This window comes from Diabrotica undecimpunctata, chromosome 9, assembly GCF_040954645.1.
Source record: "Diabrotica undecimpunctata isolate CICGRU chromosome 9, icDiaUnde3, whole genome shotgun sequence".
Lineage (NCBI taxonomy): Eukaryota > Metazoa > Arthropoda > Insecta > Coleoptera > Chrysomelidae > Diabrotica > Diabrotica undecimpunctata.
The window spans coordinates 116723134-116748229 of record NC_092811.1 but is presented as its reverse complement, the minus strand read 5'-3'; the positions used below and the strand labels follow the sequence as shown (position 1 = coordinate 116748229).

Genomic DNA, 25096 nt, shown 5'->3' with positions numbered 1-25096 from the left:
AAGTTCTTGTTTAACAAAAGGTACCTACTATTAGAGATTCCAAATAGACTTGTAGCATTGTAGATCTAAATATCGATTTTATTATGCTCAGCTTAGAAAAAGTTCTCTCACTACTTAGTACAACTGTTTAGAGGAATTGTGGCAAATTTTACCATTAGTTGGTTAAACACTAAAAACATGGATTTTCTATTATGCTAAGACATTAAATCCTGCGAAAATGGTTTAACTTAACCACTACCGGACTTTTCGGGGTAGCAGTCAACAAAGTCAGAATAGCCATGTTAGTGTCCAACATCCGTAACGGATAGGCACCATAAGAAGAAGAATCCAATCGAGCCAGACGAGAGCTTTCGTTTTGATGGTGGAAATTTTTTATTTTTTCTTGTTTTTAAAAGTCTTAGGCCAGTTTCGAATTCTGAAGAATTCAAATCAAAATGTTCTAAGGAGTATTTTAAATCTTGATTTCCTAGCTAATCTATATTTTAACGATGTGATTTTGCCTACTGGATTTTTTTTTATTATTAATGTACACATTTCACAGTTATATGTGGAGACTTTAACGCCAAAATAGGAACAAAACTGGATCCAGCAGAAACTGCTCTTGGAAATTTTGGAAGTCAGGGACGGAACGACCGTGGCGACACTCTTTTAAACTTCTTACTAGAGAAAAACCTATTCCTAATGAACAGTTACTACTAGAAGAAACCTCAGCGCAGATGGACGTGGAAAAGCCCAGATGGGACGACGACAAACGAGATTGATTACTTTATTACTGATAAAAGATACATATTTACAGATGTGACAGTGCTAAATAAATTTGCGAAATCAAGCGACCATCGTATGGTGAGAGCCACCATTGTGTTAAATACCAACTATGAACGACACAATATGATAAAAAAGAAGTAAATAAACATATGGACACATCCAAACAACGAACAAAATTTTGAAGATCATATTGGCAAATTCCTTCAAGAAAAATCATCAACAAATGATATTAACATCCTAAATGACATAATAGTAGAAGCAATAACAGAAGCTCAAAAGAAATGCTGCCCAAAAAGCGTGAAGGAAGAAAAAATTAGTCTGGAAACACAGAAAAAAATGGAACAAAGAAGAATACTGAGAAGCGACGAAAACTCTAGTAACGACGATATAAATAAAATGAACAAGGAAGTATCAAGAGAAATCAGATAAGACCTAAGAAAATACAAAGATGAGAAAATCATCAAAACTATTGAGCAAAATAAGAGTATGAAAATAATGAGACGCAAACTCACAAATGGAAATAAACAAATAGTCAAACTCAAGGATAGAAATGGCAACATCACATCAAACAGAGAACATTTGTTACAAATTGTGGAATCATTCTATGAGACATTATATAGCAACCAATCGACTCTAGATATAGTTGAATATCAGCAGAGCAAGGTTCAAAATCAGGGTTCCGAAGATATCCCAGAAATCTCCTTGGACGAAATTTACAAGGCTCTAAAAAAGATGAAGAATAACAAAGCTCCGGGGGAGGACGGTGTCGTCACGGAAGCGATAAAGATAGGAGGCTCAGTACTGATAACCAAAATTCAAAAGCTCTTTAATCTATGCCTATGGAATCAAAATATCCCAACAAAGTGGAATAATTCAATAACTGTACTCTTACACACGAAGGGAGATATAGCAGACCTGGAAAGATACAGACCAATCAGTCTCCTTAACCATCTTTATAAATTATACACCCGAATAATAACGTACAGATTAGAGACAAAGCTGGATTTTTACCAACCTCGGGAACAAGCCGGTTTCCGCCCTAATTACGGTACAAACGATCACCTGCAGTGCCTAAAAACCCTGATAGAAAAAACTAACGAATATAACCATCTCTTGGCATTGATATTTGTAGACTTTAAAAAGGCGTTTGATACAGTGGAATTACCGTCCATCTTAAGAGCACTACAAGATTGCAGGGTCGACCACAGATATTGTAATATAGTTAAAAATATATATGAAAATGCCACAACAACCATAAGTCTACATTCAGCAACTAATAAAATAAAGATAAAAGGGGGAGTCAGGCAAGGTGATACCATGTCACCAAAGCTGTTCATTACTGTTCTTAAGTATGCATTTAAAAGACTAACATGGCAACAGAAAGGAATATCCATCGATGGAGAAAGATTAAACCATCTACGTTTTGCGGACGATATCGTGCTTCTGTCAGATAATCTGGGAGAGATCAAAGACATGCTCCAAGAACTGAATGACATACTACAAGAAACTGGGCTGGAGATAAATTTCGAGAAAACCAAAATGATGACCAATATGGTTCCCAGCGAAGAGATACAGATCAGTAACAACAAGGTAGAATTAATCGATAAATACACATACTTAGGTCATGAAATCAGAATAACCAGAGACAACCAAACCTGCGAGCTAAATAGACGAATCACGTTGGGATGGGCGGCATATGGAAGGATGAGAGACATTTTTAAAACAAATACCCCAATTCACCTGAAAAGGAAGGCATTTAACCAATGCATCTTACCAGTCTTGACCTACGGAGCAGAGACCCTAACTTTAACGAAAGCTACTGCCGAAAAACTGAGGGTAACACAAAGGCGAATGGAGAGATCAATGCTGGGCCTGACCTTGAAAGATCGCGTGAGAAATGAGGAGATATGCCGACGAACTGGCGTAGACGATATTATACTGCGAATCAATAAACAAAAGTGGAGGTGGGCTGGACATGTTGCTAGAATGGAAGATGGAAGACGCACGAAGAGATTATTGGATTGGAGACCAAGAGCCGACAAGCGAAGTCGAGGCAGACCACCCACCCGATGGACCGACGACCTAAGGAGAATAGAAACAAACTGGATTGCAGCAGCTAGAGATAGAGAGAACTGGAGACGTTTGGAGGAGGCCTATATCCAAAATGGATGTGAAAATGATGATGATTATGATTTTTTTAATTCTTCTGAATCATTCAGTCTAAAAGCGGATAAAATACAAAGTTTCACTTCTTTTATAATCGTTGACTGTAAATGCATTGATGTCAATTTGAATCTTACAAAAGTGTCTTTTACTTTGGAATGATTATCAAATATGGATGATTCGATTCCTAATTCTTCCAAAGCAAGCACTAAGTTTAAAACTTCTTCTATAGCTTAACAAATATCTATAATGGTGATTGAAGTAATTTACTAATTTTGACAACCATTGGATTTTATTTGTTGTAGTATCCCTCTACTGCTGGCTCTAGCTTTTACATCAAGCTTTACATGCTTTATGCATCAGTTGCATCATTAACTGTCTCTTGAATAGGGTGAAATACCAAACATAATAAGCAATAAAATTCTAGTAAAATAAAGGGCAAGAGGAAGACAGAAGCTGAGATACATAAATCAAATAGAAAATGATATAACAACCTTAAAAATAAAAAATTGGAGAAAAAAAGCGCGAAACAGATCAGAATGGAAAAGAATCCTAGAATAGAAGAAGGCCCAAAAAAAGAGTTGTTGATCCAGTAACAACGATGATTGATATTTGATGTCCTATTGAAATAAATCCACAGTCAAAAAACATTTAGCACACAAAACTCTGCGAGAAAACATTGCATTTGTTATTTTAGAAATTTACTGCTAAATTAATAAATATTTCTGCTAGATTTAAATAAAGATTTTCTAGTTATGTACCTACGAATACCGTCTGGTTTGCCCAAATATTCGTTACATTTGGCCTCTATTTTCCATACAATGCCTTTTAGCCCAACAAAAATATTACTTTATACATTGCCGAGATTAATATTAATACGGAAGGATCCTTGTTTGCTAATATTTCATATCAAGTTTTAACAATAGCAACTAGCCCCGTGGGGTCGCCAGATCGGCACAGTGACGTACACATTTTTTAATAGAAACGTTTGGGCGAACAAGAACACAAATAAAAATGTATTTATTTTATTACTAAATCAAAAAATTAATTTATATTATTCTACTGACAATAATACTTTTGATTATTTTATTTTTTATATTAAAATAAAACTATTGTTTATTTGAAATGTGAACAATTACATACAAAATTGGGATAACAAAGTTTTGATTAAAAATAATAAATCCGCCCTAATCCGTTATTCTAGGCAAGGATATGATGAAATCATAAGGTTTGATTGACTGTGACTGACCATTCAACTCTGTTTTGAGTTTTGTGAGATGCTTTCAAAAGGGATAGTCCCGTAAATTTTTTAATTTGATTAGATCATAGGTTATACATGCAAGAATATTCATAAAGTGTGAAGCGTAGATGGGTAATAGACAGTTTGGCTTTCGTAATGACTTCGGAACAGTAGAAGCTTATTGTAGTTTTACAAATTTTGCTCAAAAATGTCGGGACCAACCAAAAGATCTTTTCGTCGCATTTATAGACTATGAGAAATCTTTCGACAAAGTTAAACATAACATTCTTATGGAAAGTCTAGAGTGAAAAGGACTTGATAAAAATGATATTAATATAGTGGGAAATCTCTATTGGAACCAACAGGCTGTGGTTACATTAGATGGAAATAGCACGGATGCGCAAATAGAGGTGTGAGACAAGACTGTGTACTTTCACCATTACTATTTAATATACTCCGATGACTTATTTACACAAGCACTTGAAAACTGTACAGAAGGGATCAAGATAAATGGTAAAAATAACATTAGTTATGCCAATGATACAGCCATTACAGCCAGCTGAAAGTGAAACATAGCCGTAGACGCTACTAAAAAAAATTTGTGATTCTGGGAATTAGTTTGATTTAACAATAAACATAAAGAAGACAAAAATCATGGATATCAGTAAGAGGGGTAAAGTAATAGCAAGGATCCAGATAAAAAATGAAGATATTGAACAAGTGGATAAAATAAAATACTTAGGAGTCTGGATTACTGAAGACTCAATCTACAAATCCGATATCGGATGGTAAAATGTTATATCCACTCTATTCCTTTTTATGGTGCCGAAGCCTGGACTGTTAATGTTGACTTAACAAAAAAGCTGGAAGCTTTTGGGAAGTGACATTTTAGAAGAATTTTGAAAATACCATGGACCAATCATATTACGAACGAAATGGTGTTACACAGAATGGGAAGAGGCAAAGAACTTTTAACCACCATTAAAAGGAGAAAGACAACATATTCGGGGTACATACTGGCACAGGGGCACAGGAATGATAAGTATGAGTTGTTGCAGCTGATTATAAAAGGTGAAATCCAAGGAAAAAGGAGTCCTGATAGGCGACAAATATTAGGTGAAAAGGGTTAAACGCACAAGGCAGAAGACAGATACGAATTTACAATGGTAATAGCCACCAGGTATTTTTCTGGAAAGTCGAAGAAAGCGATGCCATCGTCATTATGGTCGTATTATTCGATGCTGAAGTGACGTTGTTGGTGAATGAAAATTGTGACATTTCTAAATTCAGCAAGTTAACCACCTTACTAAAAAACCTGAGTGAAGGATACAAAGCTAAAAAGTCCAAAATCCTGGAGTCAGATGACATTATTAAATTTCTGACAGACGCTCCTGACGTCTATTTGTTGATAAAGGTTATTGCTATTTTTGTTTCCGTCGTTCTTCAGCTACTATGTTCGCAAATTCTGTAGCTGAACTAGTAAAAGTTAAACGTTTAGGTGGATGGAAATCGTCATCTATTGCAGAATCTTACATTGAAGAGTCAATAAGCAATAAGATTGCTGTATCCAAGTGTATACTTGGCGGACCAGAAAATCAATCCAGTACCTCGAATCAAGTGTTTAAGCAAACGAGTACAAGTTGTGATGCTCCAAAAATAGATATTTCTAATAATGTTAATTGTAAAATTTCAGTTGATTTTAATCCTTAATGTGTTTGAATTTGTAAATTTTATTGAATAAAAAAAAGTTAAAATATTTTATCTACTCTTGCTGTTAAAGTGTCACTTTATCTACCCTTGCGGTTAAAGTGATATTTTATCTACTCAAAACAGTTGTTATAGCAACACTTTAACAAATTAGCTATGGAAAAAATATACAATCCATTGAAAATTTCACTAAATTGCAAATTGCATAATAAAACCTTAGGAAACTAGTTTACGAATAAGTTTAAGCTGCTGCATGTGATACCCCAATATATATAAAAATACTTTGTTTCTTGTACCTAAACTTACAGTAATTTCTTAGATATTCGTTAACAAACTCTTCCACTGAATAATATGGTCTTTCAGATAGATAGGCTTTTGTCAATCTACGGAACTTAAGGAAAGAAGTTGTATATTTAAGTTGCAAAGGGAGATGGTTGCATAATTTTTTGCCGAATATAATATAGATTTCTTTACTAACTAAGTGGACGGGATCGGTAACTACACATCAAAGCATGAATTTATGGTGGAGTAGTCATGATTAGGTCTTTCTGGAAAAATATGTGTTTACGAATTAAGCAAACAGTTTCTAGAATATATAGAGATTGAAGAGTTAAAATTCCGTGATTTTTGAAGTAGCTTCTGCAATGTGTTATTCTACTGAGGCCAAAAAGATACCGTATTGCTCTTTTTTGTAATTTAAAAATAATATCAGATTGGTATACTAGATCCCCAAAAAGGAAGGCCATATCGAAGATGAGACTCGAACAAAGAAAAGTATGTTATTTTGGAAGATCCTAAATTGATTTCCTTCGAAACAGATCTTATTGCATAGAAGGCTGAGGCTAGTTTTTTACTTAACGAATTGTTATGAAGGGACCATTTAAGATTGCTGTCTATAAAAATACCAAAAAATTTTACAGAATCAACGATGCTGATCTGGCTCTTATTAAGAAGCAAGTGTTGAAGAGCTCCTTTACAGGATAATGCTACTGTCTTATCCACGTTAAAAGAGAGTAGAGTCTGACCAGGTTTAAGTAGATCAGAAATTATAATTGCATGAAAAGTTGCAATATTAGAGTTCCTTCACGTAATACTGGTATCATCAGCAAAAAGAAAACATTTTCCATCTATTTTTAAGTTAGTGATGTCATTTATAAAGATAAGGAAAAATAGAGGACCCAGTACTGAACCTTGTGATACTCCACATACAATGCTTTTGTGACTAGAGTTAGAGTCAGTATCAATTGCTCTAACTAGTTGTTTCATATTCCTCAAGTAAGATTGGAACCAATTCAAAGAAATACCTGGAATTCCGTAGAAATTTAGTTTTTTTATCAAAATGTGATTTACAAAATAAAAAGCTTTGGCATAGTCACAAAAAACAGTGGCAGTATAAGGATTATTGTTTAGTGCTTGGTCACAATAAACACAGATTTGCTCTAATCGAATGGCCATTTTCTTGTATTCCATATTTCTTTACATTTCTAGCTGTTAATCTAGCTATGTTATTTCTTAAGCATAAAGCATTTGATGCAAATTATCATCTTCATTGACGCTACTAACTGTATCAGGCGCATCCCGTTATTGTTCAACTTTTTACGTAAACTGTGTTTTTCAATGATTGGTGTATATTTCCTTTTTTTTACATATAATCGCGTTAAAACCTTCTATTAAGACCTTCACATCGCTTCTTGAACAGTATTGGATTGTTCTTTTCAGTTATTGATAGAAATATTCTTTTGCTTCATCTGGTTTCTTCAGTATATACTCTGTCACCAAGAATTTAATCAAGAAACACATACTATTGCAGTTATCGAATTGGAAAAGCATTTCCGTGACCCGGATAAAAAAATTACCTATGTTACGCTACTGGTCTCATGTGAATACTACACCATTCAAGACAAATAAATGTGAGTTACATTGTTAACTGATATAGAAATCTTGTTTTATGTGTTTGCTTAAATTCTTAGTAACTTCTTTGTAATGAATCTCTAAATAAATGTTCCTATTTTGGTTCGTTTGTTCCTGCGTTCGGTTTATTCTAAACTGCTACAGGGTATCGTTCTATAGAATAGAGAGCAAACATTTTTTATGGATAAATGGGCATTAATATCTGCTCCAATATTATTAGTATTTGAAATCAAATTCATCAACAATAGATAACATCTATATATCGAGAGTCATTATCGAGAGGAAAAATGAAACGGAAGATCTCTACCGGAAGTTTATAATATTCAAGCAACGTTCAATTATGTAGATAGGAGAAATAATATGATAAATAGTAAAAGATTTAAAAAGTCAGTAAAATCGATAGAAGTAGTAAAACATGCATATAACATAGCAACTGTGAGGACGTGTACGAACTCATCACTATATAGCCCCCCATAAAATTATTAGACCCTCGGAGATATAGTAAACTGATCACCGGCATCCTTTGGAGATTGGGTAAACTCATCACCGCAGATAGGTAAACTCATCACCGGGATTTTTGCCTGGTTTCTAATGCGAAAGGTTGCCTCTTACCTGTTATACTTCTCGTTTATGTGATAATTTAATAAATTCAGAAATTATTTTAAGCAAGTTGCTTTAAAATTTAACTGAGATATTAATATGTCTCACGGTGTGTCCTATTAGACGTATCTGCCAATCTAAATGGTTTTGAGATCTAAAAATTTAGTTGCATAGGATTTCGATAGTGAACTTTAAAATGAAAATATTTGTCAATATGTGCTATTTTTGTTTATATCGGAAGTAGTCCCAACTTCGTTATTTGATTTTCATTGCATTTTTATATTTATCATTGAATTCTCGAGATAATTTGTTAAGCATACATTCGGTCTAAGTCTTACCGTTTTGGCGTTATTTGACTATCTTGAAAATAATAGACGATTTTGGACAGTTAGTAAATATAAAATACCTAAAAAATAGGAAAAGCTAAAAACTTGAGTGTGCTATTAGTGCATTGAAATCGAAGGAAACTTAATTTTTTACACGTGCAAAGCTTTACATTTTATGGCATCATTGGCGGAAATTTTTAAATTTAAAGTAATCAGCAATTCATTTATTGAGACAGAATGCATCAAAATGCTTAAGTACAGTTTCCTGTACTTTATCTTTCAATGACTTAGAGTAGTTAGACTCAAGATCCCACAATTAGAGTGCTTTTAAAAGCAATTTTTTTACATCTTTTGGTTAGTTTTCGCCATTATTTGTAGGAGTCAGATGAGTTGTTCATTTCATTTTATAAACATCATGACAACTAACCTCAATTAGTGTAAGATACAAAATAATTTTTATTGTGTAATTTGTACTAATTTTGTTTATTGTAGCACCCTGATGATGCATATAAAGATTTGCGAAAGCTTGGTAGACTAAAAAGAGTACTTCTTTGTCCTATCTTCGGCTGCACGCCCAAATATGTAGTTGTGTTTTGTAGTCCAAATCGGTACCATATGAAAATTTTTTTTAATTTTTAGTTTTATGAAAAAAAATTTATTCTCTAGTTCTGAATGATCTAGAACTTCAATCATCAGAATCAGATATTAGTATTCTTCAGTCATTTACGCGGTTCGTTTAACAACATGAATTTCATTGAGACTTGAGAATATCCACAATTCATTTTTTTTGACAAACCGCGTATACAACTAAAAAAAATTTAATATCTGATCATTGTATTCTAGGTTTTAGATCATTCAAAAACTTTTTATGTAACATAATTATTTTATATAACAAAATTCATAAAACTAAAAAGACATATGGTGTCGACTTACTTGGATACCCTGTATATATATATATATATATATATATATATATATATATATACATATAACAATGTGACTTTAACAATTTAATTAGAAATCTCAAAATGTAATATCGGAAAAGGTAATCTACAGCAACAAAGTAATATTATGCCTTGCCTACAAGAAACATCTTATACAGTTAACGTAAAGAACTTAATTACGCTGATTTTTTTCTGTTTGATCAGGATGATTCGCGAAAACCAGGGCGAAACAACTAAACAAAAACGGTATAAAATTTCCACTTACCAGTTGTATGACATTTAGCCTTACACCCTTTCGTCGCACAAGTTCACAAAAGGCAATTCGATTTTTTTTAGAGTTTCTCGCAATTAAAATTTGAAATTATTGATAACCATTATTTTTGTCCGCGTTGGCTCAGGACGTAATCAATTAGCAGTTTACTATCCATGTTGAAGAAACAAGGGCAAATAAAGAGAAATTTTTCTTTTCTCATGATTTTAGGTAGCTATCTATAGAATTTTGTGAAATTCCCAAATAAAAACCAATAAATTGCAGTTGCATTTAAGACATTTTGATTTGGATTATTTTGTGAAATTACCAAAAACTAGCCGTTTGCTGGGATTTTATGGTCTATATCTGATCCGGGGTGCAGGTAGGCCAGTGATCAGTTTACCAATCTCTTAGGGTCTATTTTGAAAACCCTACTTTTATGGCGGTGATGAGTTTGTACTATGTACGAGGGTATTTATGGTAAATGGTGATGAGTTTACGTGTACCCAACTGTGAAGGGGCAAATAAAAGGAAACAGGTCATCAACATTTATCATGAAGAAAGCAATAAAACAAGTACATAGCTTCAACATAGTATAAAGCCATCGAAAAAAATTGTAATTAAAATAAGTCATGAAAACATTAATTTTTCCTACCATCTTCTGTATTTCTCCTGTACTAAATTCTTATTGTAACTTTTTCTATGCATACCTTTTATAATTTTGTTGGATTTATGCGTCAATTCAAGCTACATTAGAACTTATTTATTAGTTTTTATGGGATTATATTATATTTCTTACTGTATAAATATTCCAAAACTTTATTTTGCTTTTGGTCAAACTATTAGCTTTTTCATTATCTAGGCTACATGGCCTCTTACCCAAATAAATGTCGTATACAGTAAAACTTCTGTTAAAGGACTCCTCTCCACAACGGAAACCTTTGCTACAGTACATTCAACCAACTTACGCCTCTAAACGATTAATGGAATTCGCAGAAAACCTTTCGTTGTAGTAAAAGGCACGGTAAACTGCACTGGAGTCCTCCATAATCTTTTTAATTACTTACTTTGGTTAGAATATATTAGCCTGTATTATCAGAGTTAATTTGTATAAAATGAGGAGCACAAATTTAAATGGAATTTTAAATATTATTGTTTATTTTGCTAATAATGAATGTATAAATATAATGGTTAACCTGCTGTACAATTATTTTGTAAATAACATTATAATAGTGTACTTACTGAATATTTAAATTTATATCATCGTCACTAAATTCACTACCGCTATCATTATGTCAATCTATAATCACTCTGCTATTAATTTTTCATATTTATTTACAGTTTTGGCCCATATTTATGGAGTTGCAGTTTTAAGAACTTCTTGACACATTTCCCTAATTTCATCGTGATTGTATCCACTGCATCCAACGTGATTATCATAATACCTTTTACTAATACCCCAGATGTGTTCGATGGCATTAAACTGGCAGTGATACGGCGGTACTCTTAGTACTTGATGTTCATAACTTGATACAGTTTGGTCAACTATATAAACTGTTGATTTTTCATTACTTTTCGAAATTTCCAGTAACTCTGATTTGAACGCGTATTCCGGAAAATTGATATTATTTTCAACTACCCAATTTTTTATGCTCGGTACATTCCACGACTGTTTTGGTTGTTTCTCCAAAATCTCCGAATGGTGAATGTGAATTATCTAAAACTATAACTAATGGTTTACTCAGACTAGGTAACAGTTTCTCCTCAAGCCATTTAACAAACATATCTGCATTCATGTTTTTATGGTAATCAGCAGATTTTGATTTTGACGAAAAAATCAAATTTTCGTTTTCTATAAAGCCTTCTTTCCCTCCTGCATGAAGAATGATGTGTCTTTTGACTTCGCTATCTGTGTGTTTTATTAATTTTATGCTCTCGTCTTGCCAAATTCTTTTAATTCCACCCTTTGCAAATGTCCATGTCTCATCTAAGTATACGAATGTTGCATTTTCAGATTTAAGTCTAGTATATTCTCTCAAAAAGTTAATTCTTTTATGAAACACACTACTCCTTTCGCATAAAAGTAACCTATTATTTTCTTTTTAATTTAAATCCAAAATCTCTCAACATTTTCCAAAGGCTAGTCCTCTTAATTTCAGAAACTTGAACTAACTCAGAAACTCAGAACAAAGAAACTAACCCAGACGGCACAAAAATATTTTTACAATTTTGAACCTTGTCTTAATAATGGTAATAAAAATGCACGTTTTCCTAACAAACAAAGCTTAAATTTTGCAAGAACTTAGAGTTTTTGATTTAAATCACAAGAAGTAGCGTCATTTTTTATCAAACATTGTCTTAAAAAGTTATTGTCTTAAAAAAAGGCAGATCCATAACAGCAGAGTTGCTATACATTCCCAAAAAATACAAAGAACCTCTCAAAACTGAAAAAATAAAATAAAAAAAAAAAAATAAAAAGCACTTTACCTAATATTCCGCCAGTCTACCATACTTTATATAATCAGCTGAACCAAACTTCTGACTATATTAATGAAGAACTGAAAATCGTTGATAATAAGAATTAAGGTTTCTACATTTAAATAAATATTTTTTAGATTTTTTTAAAACTTTTAACCTTAATCAGCTTTCTTCTATTATTACCACGGTATTGCGATAAGGCCTACATTTATATAAAAACTCATTATTTTTATGTAAAAATTTATTATTTCAAACAAAACCGTTAACTATAAATTAGCTTTATTGTTTCTATCATGTCCATCATTTACCGATTAACTGTATAATATTAAGATCATTCTGTAGATTAATTCTTGGCAGCATTTTTCTCAGCAAGTTTTCTCTGTTGCTCTACCCAGTTTTTCATCGTATATCTACTTGAAAATTCCTCGTGGGTAAGGTCAGCGAATTGATTTATGCCTAAGGAAAAAGAAATTTCTCCTCGTTCGTATTTGGCATTGTGCTCTTTGATTTTATTTAAAGTGTTAACGAAAATTCCTTTACGATGCTGTTCTTCATTAGGAGTAGCATAATTTCTGTTGTAGTCTTTCTAAAACAATAAAATACAAGAATATTAGTATTATATTAGAATATAGTTGTATTCAGTAGAACTTTATAAAACTATTGACTTAAAGAAAACGTGTAAAGAAAGCCAACAAAGTATGTGAAACATGACGATGTCTTTAGAGAAAACAAAAAAGTTTCATAAAATTTGCACAAAAGTTAATCGATTTGCGTGCAGACTATATTAAACTGGCTACATTTGCAAACGGGACAGCCATACTAACAGTTAGTGAAACATTCGAAGAAACAAATGGACACCTCCAAAATACAGTGAACAAAATCAGCACTTGGAATAATAAATACTCATAAAAATGAATGAAGGGAAATCTGTCCATATCGATTTTATTTACAAAATTTAAATAATCGCTCAGTTAGACTAACCAGTACAAAAAAACAGTTAAATATCTAGGGTTTGATTTGGATAGCAAGTTAAAGTGGCAGGGACATATTAGAAAGAAAGCTAGGGAACTGAAACTGAAACAAGAAGTTATATTGGTTATTCGATAGAAGCTCACAACTTACAATCAAAAACAAGGTATTAATTTACAAACATATGCTTAAACCAGTATGGTACTATGGTCTACAGATATAGTAGTCTAGGCGGGATCTGTTTTGGATTGGACATTTTCCATAGGAAGCTATTTTTTGCTGGAATCCCTTCAGGATGTGTCCAATATCGATAATCACGATATGCGCCAGTCGCAAACCCTGTGCTAAATTTTTTATTTAACAAAATCTGAAAACAATTGAAAATTTTCCATTTTGTTGCTCCTATTTTCGTTTATAATTCGGAAAATATTGATCTTAGAGAAAAAATTATAAGAAGTTAAAGTTCAATTTTAACACAATATTTCGTTAGCTAGAAATTGAAAATTTAATGTTTATTGTTGAAAAAATACAACAATTGGAAAAAAAAGTACAAAAAAATGAAGTTAATCCTTTAAATGTTTTCGACTTTCTAAACTTGACCTACAAGCTCCATATTCCGCCTAGAAAAACCTTTTAATATGTTTAAGAGGTCTGCTAAATTTTGTTTAGATCGGTGGGGTAGGTTTTGCATAATAATTTTGCAACCCAGCCTACTGGAAAAAAATTGCAAATTTTCAAATTTATAGTAGGCCCTAAATAAAGCCCTCAGATAGTTGCAAATTTTTTTACACATAAAAGAAGGCTCAAACTTTCAAAAGCTTTATGTAAAATTCAAATCGGTTCACTAGGAGAGCCTAGAAAATTTTTTAAAGTTTTAAACATTTTTTATATATATTAGGCTTATAAACAAATCGAATAACTTTACGAGCTTTAAACCTATCAATTTCAAAATTTATACACTTAAAGAATATTAAAAGACGCTTCTTTAAAAAAAAAGATACATTCGGCTTACTGGTTGCCAAAATATTGAAGGTCAAAGTTGGCATACATTTGCCGTGTAACCATAAGTGATAGAGAGCTCGTTTTTAAACAAATACCCTCGTCTTGTCAAGTACTTTTTATATGAAAAGTTTTACGTAATGCGCTTTATGGCAACATCCATAAAAAAGACAAATAAAAAACCGTTTTCGCGTAAAACGTCGCTCAGATTGCATGAGAGGTGGTGGTGGGGGACATTCACTCGAAATGTGAATCGGCGAGTTCAAAATGATAGCGCTCGCTAAAAATTGCATTATCTCGGCTTCTTGTTAACCAATTTTGCTCTTTTTTTTTGAATCGATGTCTCGGACGACAAGGATTTAAAATATCATATTTTCATATACCATTTTTAATTGCAAAATTGGGAAATTTGCAATAAACAATTGTATGTTAAACAATAATTGCATTTTTTCTTCATGTATTTTTTTTGGGCTTGCAATTTATACATTGAAGTAAATTGTTACTTTTAATAAACAAATATGTATTTATAAATTGTTAATAAATAATTTAAATTGTTAAAACAAAGGCGAACGAAAAAAATTTTTTTTTCATAAATAAACTTTATTTTGACTCAATCTTCAATAATTTTTTTTAAAGTCTTTTTTTTTTTAGAAGGACAAGAATCTTCAGGTCTGACCTTGCCCTTCAATATCTCGGCAACCAGTAAGCCGAATGTATCGTTTTTTTAAAAGAAGCGTTTTAATGTTCTTTAAGTGTATAAATTTTGAAATTGATATGTTTAAAGCTTGTAAAGTTATTCAATTTGTTTATAAGCCTAAAAAATATTTAAAACTTTAAAAAAATTTCTAGGCTCTCCTAATGAACCGATTTGAATTTTACAAAAAGCTTTTGAAAGTTTGAGCCTTCCTTTATAAGTAAATAAATTTGCAACTATCTGAGAGCCTTATTTAGGGCCTACTATAAATTTGAAAATTTGCGATTTTTTTCCAGTAGGCTAATTTGCAAAATTATTATGCAAAACCTATCCCACCGATCTAAACAAAATTTAGCAGACCTTTTAAACATATTAAAAGGTTTTTCTAGGCGGAATATGGAGCTTGTAGGTCAAGTTTAGAAAGTCGAAAACATTTAAAGGATTAACTTCATTTTTTTGTACTTTTTTTTCCAATTATTGCTATTTTTTCAACAATAAACATTAAATTTTCAATTTCTAGCTAACAAAATGTTGTGTAAAATTGAATAACGAAACTTTTAACTTTTTATAATTTTTTTCTCTAGGATCAATATTTTCCGAATTATAAACGAAAATAGGAGCAAAAAAATGAGAAATTTTCAATTGTTTTCAGATTTTGTTAAATAAAAAATTTAGCACAGGGTTTGCGACTGGCGCATATCGTGATTATCGATATTGGGCACATCCTGAAGGGATTACAGCAAAAAAATAGCTTCCTATGGAAAATGTCCATTATGGTCTGAATTTCAACAGATCCCGCCTAGTCTATAGAGCTGTGCTGTACTAGTAAGAGTAACTATGCTTGCCTTTAAAGAGTTCAAAACCAAATAGTTATTAATATAGTCAACGCTCCGGAATATAATCGTAATAAAGACCTATAAGACTGGCCTTTTGGCTCTGATGGTGCCATTAACTGAGGAAAAAAAAATAACAAAGACCTACATTGGTAACTCGGCATAGTAATAATTCAAGAAGAAATAAAGAAGGTTGCCAAGGGTCACAAAACTCAACTCCATAGTAACAGGCAGTGTTTAGAGCTGTTAAATAATCAAGACCTAGTCTACAGGCTCAAACGCACCAAACATTTCGAACTATCGATTGCCACTACTATGAAGAAAAATAAGAAAATGTGGAATCTTAGATGACATCAATGTAATATAAACGTACGTTACTTCACTAAGAATCCTGCATGGTTGATGTGGATTGTATGTTTCTAAATAAAATAATATTGTTTGTTGCACAAGAACCGATATAAAGGCTCGTAACCAGACGGAACCTAAGATGACGAATTACGCAAAGAAAAGGAAAACGAAAAGGAAAAATAAGCCCACAATCAGATTGGCAACATGGAACATTACTTCTCTCAACAACAAAGACCAAGAGATAATAGAAGAACTGATAAATAAAAACATAGACATTTGTGCAATCCAAGAAACCAAGAAGAAAGGTAAAGGTCAAAGAAACTATAAACAATATTTTCTAGCATACAATGAAGTGAAGAATGAAGAACGAGCACGAGCAGCTGTAGGTATTCTTGTCCATAAAAATTTTAAAGACAACATAAATAACTGCCGTTATATCTCCGAAAGAATAATACATATGAACATCACAATGGACTACCAAAAATTAAATGTCATATCTATCTATAGCCCCGAGGACTGCAAACCTAAAGAGGAACGAGAGGCATTCTACGAACAATTGCAAACCTTCCTGGATAAAATACTTCATGAAGAACCATTAATTTGTATGGGTGACTTTAATGCACGAATCGGAAATGAAATAGTTCCAGGAGTAAAACAAAGGTTTAATGAAAACCATGTCAACGCAAATGGAGAACTCATGGCTAATCTCTGTGCTTTTAACGAACTGAGAATCAATAATATATTTTTTGACCATAAGCTGCAGTATAAATATACATTTGAAAACTCCAGGAAGCACAAATCTATGATTGACTTTGTAGTCACTAATAGAAAAATCGACCCAAAGCAAATTTTAGATATTCGAACTTTAAACTCAGCAGACTCAGGGAGCGAACACAAACTAGTATGTACTAGCAAAATAAGATAAGAAATAATAAGAACGAAAATAACACCAAAACATTTTCTACAGAAAATCACCGAGGAAAAATTAAATGTAGAATCACTGTGGAACGACTCTACGAGAGAAATGTACCAAAGGAGGCTAGCACAGAAGATACAGCTGAAACAAATAGACGACAACGAAGATATAAACAAGAGCTGGGAGAAAATTAAAAACAATATTGAAGAAGCAGCAACAGAAGCTCTAGGAAAAGGCAAAGTCATACTGAACAAAAGAAACAACAACAGTACACCATGGTTCAGAAAAGCAATAAAATAGAAATGTAAAGAGAAACGAAAGGCCTACACGAAGTACAAAACATCAAATACTTCAGAATCCCGAGACACCTATAGAACAATACAAAATGAAACAAAGCAGTTGGTAAGAAGAACAAAAAATGAACACTGGTAACAGTTTACAAAAAGGATGAAAAGCGACTTCTACGGTACACAAAAACAAATATGGAGATTTATAAGAAATCGGATATACGTAAACTCATCACCAATTAGAATAAATACCCTCGGACATAGTACAAACTCATCACCGTCATAAAAGTAGGTATTTTAAAATAGACCCCGAGAGATTGGTAAACTCATCACTGGGCTACCTGCAACCCGTAGCAGGTAAAGACCATAAACCCCTTAAAAAACGGCTAAGATTTGGTAATTTGACAGAATAAATCTAAAATAGATGTATTAAATGCAAATGTAATTCATTGGTTTTTATTTGGGAATTCCACAAAATTCTATTGATAGCTACCTAAAACTATGCGAAAAGGAAAATTTCTCTTCATTTTCCCTAGTTCCTTTAACATGTATAGTGAAATGTTTATTGACGTTTTGAGCCAACGCGGACAAAAAATGTAAGGCTAAATGTCATACAAACAGAACAAATCAGCTTAATTAAGTTCTTTAAGTCAACTGTACAAGATGTTTCTTATGGACAAGGCATAACATTACCCTGTTGCTTTAAGTAGATTAACGTTTCTGATACATTTTAGATTTCTTATTAAATTGTTAAAGTCACATTGGTACTTGTAGAGTGAAACACCCTGCATATTTAGCCATTTAAATCTAAAAACAAATGTATGTTAATATTGTTCTTTAAAGTTTGTTAAGAAATAATCTACATTTCTCTTGCTAGATATTATATTTCTATAATTATTTTAGTTGCGGAAAATATTCTACACTGCGACTTGGGACACAATCGCGTAAGCGACCTTCGAAAACTAAGTTGTCAAGTCCGCAACTCCTGCAAGGTGAAAGCTTAAGAGTACCTATGGGAAAGGCCATAAAAAATCATTCACCAAAAGATTCTATTTTCTTCTTTCAAAGAACACCTGAAAACAACGAACATCTCTTGTATTCGGAGGAATATGAGCAACAATCGTTTACCTTTTATGCCACCTGTACCGAAGACAATGGGAAAGCGCATCAAGCAATCCGAAAGATGAATCTAAAGACGGACCACGATAAATGTTTTGTGTTGCAGAACGATTCGGAACAAAATATTATTATTTTTGGCATTCTTGAGAATTTACGTTACTTGGTAAAAGCAGAAGCATATTACATGGATGATAGATTTCAATATGCACCAAAATTTTTCTTGCAATTATTTACCATCCATAGTTTATTAAATGTGCATTACGTGTCTCTTATATTGTGTTCTTTCCGACAAATGCATAGAAACCTACGTCACAGTCTTTAGTCAATTAATTCGTTGCTCCGAAAAAGTTAGTATCGTTTCAAATTCATTAAGACTTGTGGCTGACTTTAAAAATTTAGATTCACAAGGCCGTAATTGCCGTTCGGCCATCTGCGAAGCGAATTTGTTTATTTCACTTGACTCAAAGTTGGTTTCTCAAAATCCAAAAACTTGGTTTGGTAACCATTTACAAGAGGGGAGATTCCAACGGCAAGTGTCTGCACCACTTATTTGGCTGACCATTTTTGGACCCAGAACGAGTTGGCTATTGTTTTGTCAACGATTTCATACGGGTATCCCTAACCTGCCTTCATTTATGAAAATGGCCGATTATATAGTAGAGAACTACATAAGTAATGAGTCTCTTTTCCCTCTAACTGTTTGGGCATCCCAGTCTAGCCATATACATTTAACCACAAATCCATGCGAATCCTTTTATTCCCGTTTTCCAACCGCTTTTACCACTCCCATTCCAATATCCCACTTTTGTATCTACGCTTCTACAGTACTAAACAATGATGTACATAAAACTGCAGAGTTTACATGTACCTGTCCGTACACTCATTACAAGCAGGCTGAAGACGTCTTACGTGAAAAGTTAGAATAGCTGTGTAGGAACGAAATTTTCGATAAAGAATTTGTGAAATTTGTGTTATACAGATATCATGAAAACTTGTAAAAGTAAATTATACTGCAAATAAAATGTTTCATTTTTCATTTTTTTCATTTCATTTTTTTCAATTTCTCACCTTAAAAAAACATTTTTTATTATTTATTTTCTTTTGCATACCCATATAGATTTCGTATTGTTTAAAATTTTTATAGTTTTCTTTATTTTCATATTGGCTAACAATTTTAAGTTCAGTTTCATGTTTTAAGTTTTTGAGACATTTTATTTTAAATTTTTTTGCTGTTTTCACAGGATAATGTTTCATTAAGTTGGATTTGACCGTTTATAAAAACCAGGAAACTGTACTTAAACATTTTGGTTAATTCTGTCATAATAAATAGATTTCTAATTAGTTAATAAATTGAGAACTATTTTCGATATAAACGGAAACAGCACATGCTCATAAAATTCACTATCGAAAACCTATGCAACTGAACTTTCAGATCTCAAAACCGTTTAGATTGGCAGATACGTCTAATAGGCCACACCGTAAGAAACCCGATATTAATATCTATTTTAAAGCAATTTGCTTAAAATAACTTCTAAATTTAATAAATTACTTACTTTAATAAATTACTACCCGCATTAGAAATCAGCGCCTTGGGGCAAAAATTCTGGTGATGAGTTTACCTATCTCCAAAGGATGCCGGTGATCAGTTTACTATACCTCAGAGGATCTAATAATTTTATGGGGGGCTATAAAGTGATGAGTTCGTACACGTCCAAGAAATCAACGGAAAGAAATGGCAGAATTAAAGGAATACAATAACATACCAGCATATGAATGGGAAAGATACCTTACCGAACTGTTAAAAGGAAAGAAAAGTAATAATCAACACAATAACCAGATAGAATTAATAGAGATGACAAAACTTATACAAAAACTAATATTGCACTGCAAGATACCAGACGCATGGAGAAACAGCATAATGATATCAATGTTCAAGAAAGAAGATAAAGAAGACCCCAACATTTATAGAGGTATAAATCTACTAAACACAGCACTTAAGGTTACCACAAAAGACCTAACCAACAAAATCAATAAACTAACAACTTTATCAGATGAAAAATAAGGATTCAAATCCGAAAGATCCTGCGTAGACGCCATATTTGTACTAAAATATATCACAAAAAAGGCCACCAAGTACAATAAATCAGCATATCTATGTTTTATAGACCTGACCAAGGCTTTCGATCGCATCCAAGTCGAAGACGTCTTACACCTACTGTATAAAAGAAACATACCAATCAATATTATACAAACCATCGAAAACATCTACTTCCATAATCGAATACGGGCAAAGATAAATGGAAAACTAACACAGTGTATACCAGTACAAAGCGGATTCAGAAAGAGTGACTCGTTAAATCCACTTCTCTTTAATATAATAATACAAGCAGTACGTAAAGGTCATGGTTACAGAATGGGGAACAAAGAAATCCAAATACATGTTATGTTATGCAGACGACGCTGCATTAATCGCCAAGACAGAAGACGAGCTCCAAAGATTAACACATATCTTCAATACAACAGCCAAGAAATACAATATGATAATATCAGCAGACAAAACCAAATGTATGACAAGATCTACCCACTAAGATGTAAAATTGAAATTGATGGAAAAATAATAAAGCAGGACGCAAGGTTTAGATATCTATTAGATATAGTTTAGAATAGATATAACTAGTTACGGAGATGTTGAAGAAGAAGTACGACAACAAAGCTTAAAAGCACGTAAAGTGGCGGATCTCTTAATGACACAATCTGGAAGAACAAACATATAAGACAAAACACAAAAACAAGAATCTATAAAGAAGCAATTAGACCTATATTAACATACCCGGCGGAGACAAGATCTGACACATCTAAAACGAGACTACTACTAGAAACAACAGAGATGAAAATACTCCGACGAATATCAGGGAAAAGTCTGTTAGATAGGGAGAGAAGCGAAAACGTAAGAAGAGCATGCTATATAGAAGACATATATATTATACTATATTAAACTATACTATACTATAATAGGTACTAAAATGTTAGATAAAATTATATAAAACTCAATTTTATATTTTGTGTGAAACTCTAAACTCACCTTGAATTTTTCAAACTCTTCGTCGTCGGACAAATACGTGTCGGTAGCTAAAGCAACAGCAACCACAAAAAGTAATAAATATTTAAACATTTTGTATTGAACACTTTACTTTAAGAACAGTAATACAAGTTTGATTTGACTATGTTTTATTTTATACTTTTATCGACGATTGCATAATCGCCGATAAACCTGGTCCATTTACGTAATTTTCTGACTATAAAGTTCAAGAAATTTTCGTGATAAGAGAAACACAATAATATTTTCTCAAATATATAAACTTTTTTTCTAATTTATTTAGGTGTTTGTAAATCTAATAGGTCAAAGAGCTTCTTATTTATGAAAAGATGTTTAAAACAGGAAGTTATCCCTTTCAGGCCGACATTAATTGTATTTAAAAAAATCAAAAGTTTAATAAAACTGCATTAAGTGGTCATAAAACTAACTGATGAAACAAATTATAGGCGTGGCCACAGCGGGTTCTGCAGGTGCCCTGGAACCCATACTAACTTTTGAGGGGCGCAAAAATTGGGATCCTTCACTTCGAGAAACAACTATTCTGTGAATATTTTGATTTGAGTAATATTAAATAAACGAGATCTTCTTCTTCTTCTTCTAAAGGCGCTACAACCCTTTGTGAGTCTTGGCCTGCTTAACAATGTTCTTCCATTCTGCCCTGCCGGATACTTTCCTTCGCCACTGCCTGATGTTCATGGTTTTAAGAGCCCTCTCTACGTCGTCTATCCATCTTTTACGGGGCCTTCCTCTTGTTCTGTTTCCTTGGGGCTTCCATCTCTGGACTACTTTTACAGCTCGATTATCTGGCATTTTTTCTAGGTGACCAAGCCAGTTTAGTCTTTGTGACTTTACAAATCTGACAATATCTGCGCTCTGCATTAGTTCATCCAGCTCGTGGTTCATTTTAATTCTTCACGAACCATCGCTGCATTGGGTTGTTCCAAATATCTTCCTTAGTATTTGCGCTCAAATATTCTCAGTTGATTTTCATCAGAGGTTGAGAGGGTCCACGTTTCACATCCATGTGTGACCAATGGTCTAATTACTGTTTTGTAGATTCTCAGCTTAGACTCATGATTCATTAACTTACTTTTCATTGAGTTGAAATGAAAAAGACAGTAAATATTCCATTTCACGTACAAATCGTCTATGTATCTGTTTATACGTATTTCGCTTTAATAAAGCTCATCAGAACAGTTATTCATAGGCGTTCTCAACGTGAAAAATAGATCTTTCCTGTCTTAAGAAGCAACAATAAAATGGCTTCGAAACGGACGAAATAGCGACATCTGATATTAAATCCGTAAAATAGTTTCGAAACACAATTCAGATAACTGCCTTAATCTCAGCCTTCTATAAATTGCAAGGCATAGCCAGACGTTGATAAAGATGTTAATAGAGACATGGGGAATCTAAAATTTGCATTCCACGACATGTCTCCTCAACTAAGCAGAAATCGTTAGCGAATTGGTTTCTTGTACTCATACAGAGTAGATCCGAATAAAATGAAAAAGACAGTAAAGATTCCATTTCACGTACAAATCGTCTATGTATCTGTTTATACGTATTTCGCTTTAATAAAGCTCATCAGAACAGTTATTCATAGGCGTTCTTAACGTGAAAAATAGATCTTTCCTGTCTTAAGAAGCAACAATAAAATGGCTTCGAAACGGACGCAATAGCGACATCTGATATTAAATCCGTAAAATAGTTTCGAAACACAATTCAGATAACTGCCTTAACCTGAGCCTTCTATAAATTGCAAGGCATAGCTAGATGTTGATAAAGATGTTAATATCTGTCTCTATTAACATCTTTATCAACGTCTGGCTATGCCTTGCAATTTATAGAAGGCTCAGATTAAGGCAGTTATCTGAATTGTGTTCCGAAACTATTTTACGGATTTTCATTAAGTCTTTGTATGCATAAAAGCACTTATTACCGCTAAGAATCCGTGCTTGTATTTCTTGACTGATATTGTTGTTGTCATTTATTATTGAACCTAGGTAGGGAAAAGTGGAGGCATATTTGTAGGTATGGTTGTCTACCTTCAGATTCTCATGTTCATTCGATTTTTGTGCATTTTGTTTTGCTTTCATTTATATATAGTCCAAACGTAGCAGCTTCTCGTTTCAGTTCTATAACTTTTTTGCTTAATACCCTTTTGTTGCATCTTATTATGGCAACACCATCCTCATATGCGCATATTTGCATTGATCTTGTATTAATACAGCCGTTTATATCCAGTTTTCTAACAACAGCTTCTAAAGTTAGATTAAAATGTGTTGTTGATAAGGCATCACCTTGTCTAACTCCATTTTCAATATCAAAGGCCTGCGTCATATCTCCATCTATTCTCACCATAGCTTTGGAACCCTCCAAAGTCATTTGTATAAGTTTAACCAACTTATTGGGTATCCCTAACATAGATAGTTGCTTTAACATCTTTTGTCGATCTACTCCATCAAACGCCTGTTTGAAATCGATACACAAGTTGTAAATAGGTATATTATATTCAACACATTTTTCATGTATACCTCTTAACATATGTATTTGGTCTATAGTTGATCTCTCAAAATAAAATGAAATAAACGACCTCTGAAATAAACGAGATATTAAACTAAAAAGTAAAACTTTTTAGTAACCGTAAAAAGTAACCGTAGTACTTGATGTCCATAACTTGATACAATTTGATCATCTATATAAACTGTTGGTTTTTCATTGCGATTCGAAATTTCCAGTAGCTCTGATTTGAAGGCGTATTCCGGAAAATTCATATTATTTTTAACTAACCAAGAGTACCAAGTAAAGAGTAATTATGTATAGTATGTAATAATAAATAGTAATTATGTATAATTATGTATAAGTCTGAAAATTAGATTAATAAGATGTTATGTTATGTATTCTCTACTCTTTTGTATGGTGTCGAAGGTTGGACTTTGACGGATACACTTCTCAAGGAACTGGAAGCCTTTGAAATCTGGGTGTATCGGAGAATCCTACAAAGAAGTTGGGTGGATAGAGTTCGTAACGAAGTTGTTTTGCATCGGATGGGAAAAGTTACGGAAGTCGTCAAAACAGTTAAAAATCGTAAACTTGAATATTTTGGCCATGTTATGCGCCACCCAGAGAGATATAATATACTCCATTTAATAATACAAGGCAAGATAGACAGAAGAAGAGGGCCAGGTCGAAGAAGAACGTCATGGCTTAGAAACCTGGGAGATTGGTTTAACAGATCCTCTGCATCTCTTTTCTGAGCTGCCGTCAACAAAATTACTATAGCCAATTTGATAGCCAACGCTCGATAATCGAGCTCGGCACATGAAGAAGAAGAATTATGTATAAATATTATATATTATATATTACTTTAAAATGCCACAAGAAAATAGCTTAAGAACAATCTCAAAAAAATAATTTTTTTGTGAACCACACTACTCCTTTTGCACA

General features: G+C 32.8%; 1 protein-coding gene across 1 annotated transcript; it reads right to left on the bottom strand.

The window, feature by feature from the left end:
- Positions 1-12607: 12607 nt before the first annotated feature.
- On the bottom strand, positions 12608-21791 carry LOC140449898 (crustapain-like). Its single transcript, XM_072543315.1, has 2 exons — positions 21632-21791; positions 12608-12970 (listed from the first exon to the last, which is right to left on the bottom strand). Exons 1-2 carry the CDS (start codon positions 21719-21721, stop codon positions 12728-12730), a joined length of 333 nt encoding a protein of 110 aa, XP_072399416.1. The 5' UTR covers positions 21722-21791; the 3' UTR covers positions 12608-12727.
- Between the last annotated feature and the right edge of the window lie 3305 nt (positions 21792-25096).

Excerpts from the sequence above, each read along its gene's own strand:
- LOC140449898 (XM_072543315.1), bottom strand. The coding sequence starts at position 21,721 with ATGTTTAAATATTTATTACTTTTTGTGGTTGCTGTTGCTTTAGCTACC. Across the intron at positions 12,971-21,631 it reads AAGAGTTTGAAAAATTCAAG|AAAGACTACAACAGAAATTA; the intron begins GTGAGTTTAGAG and ends TTATTGTTTTAG.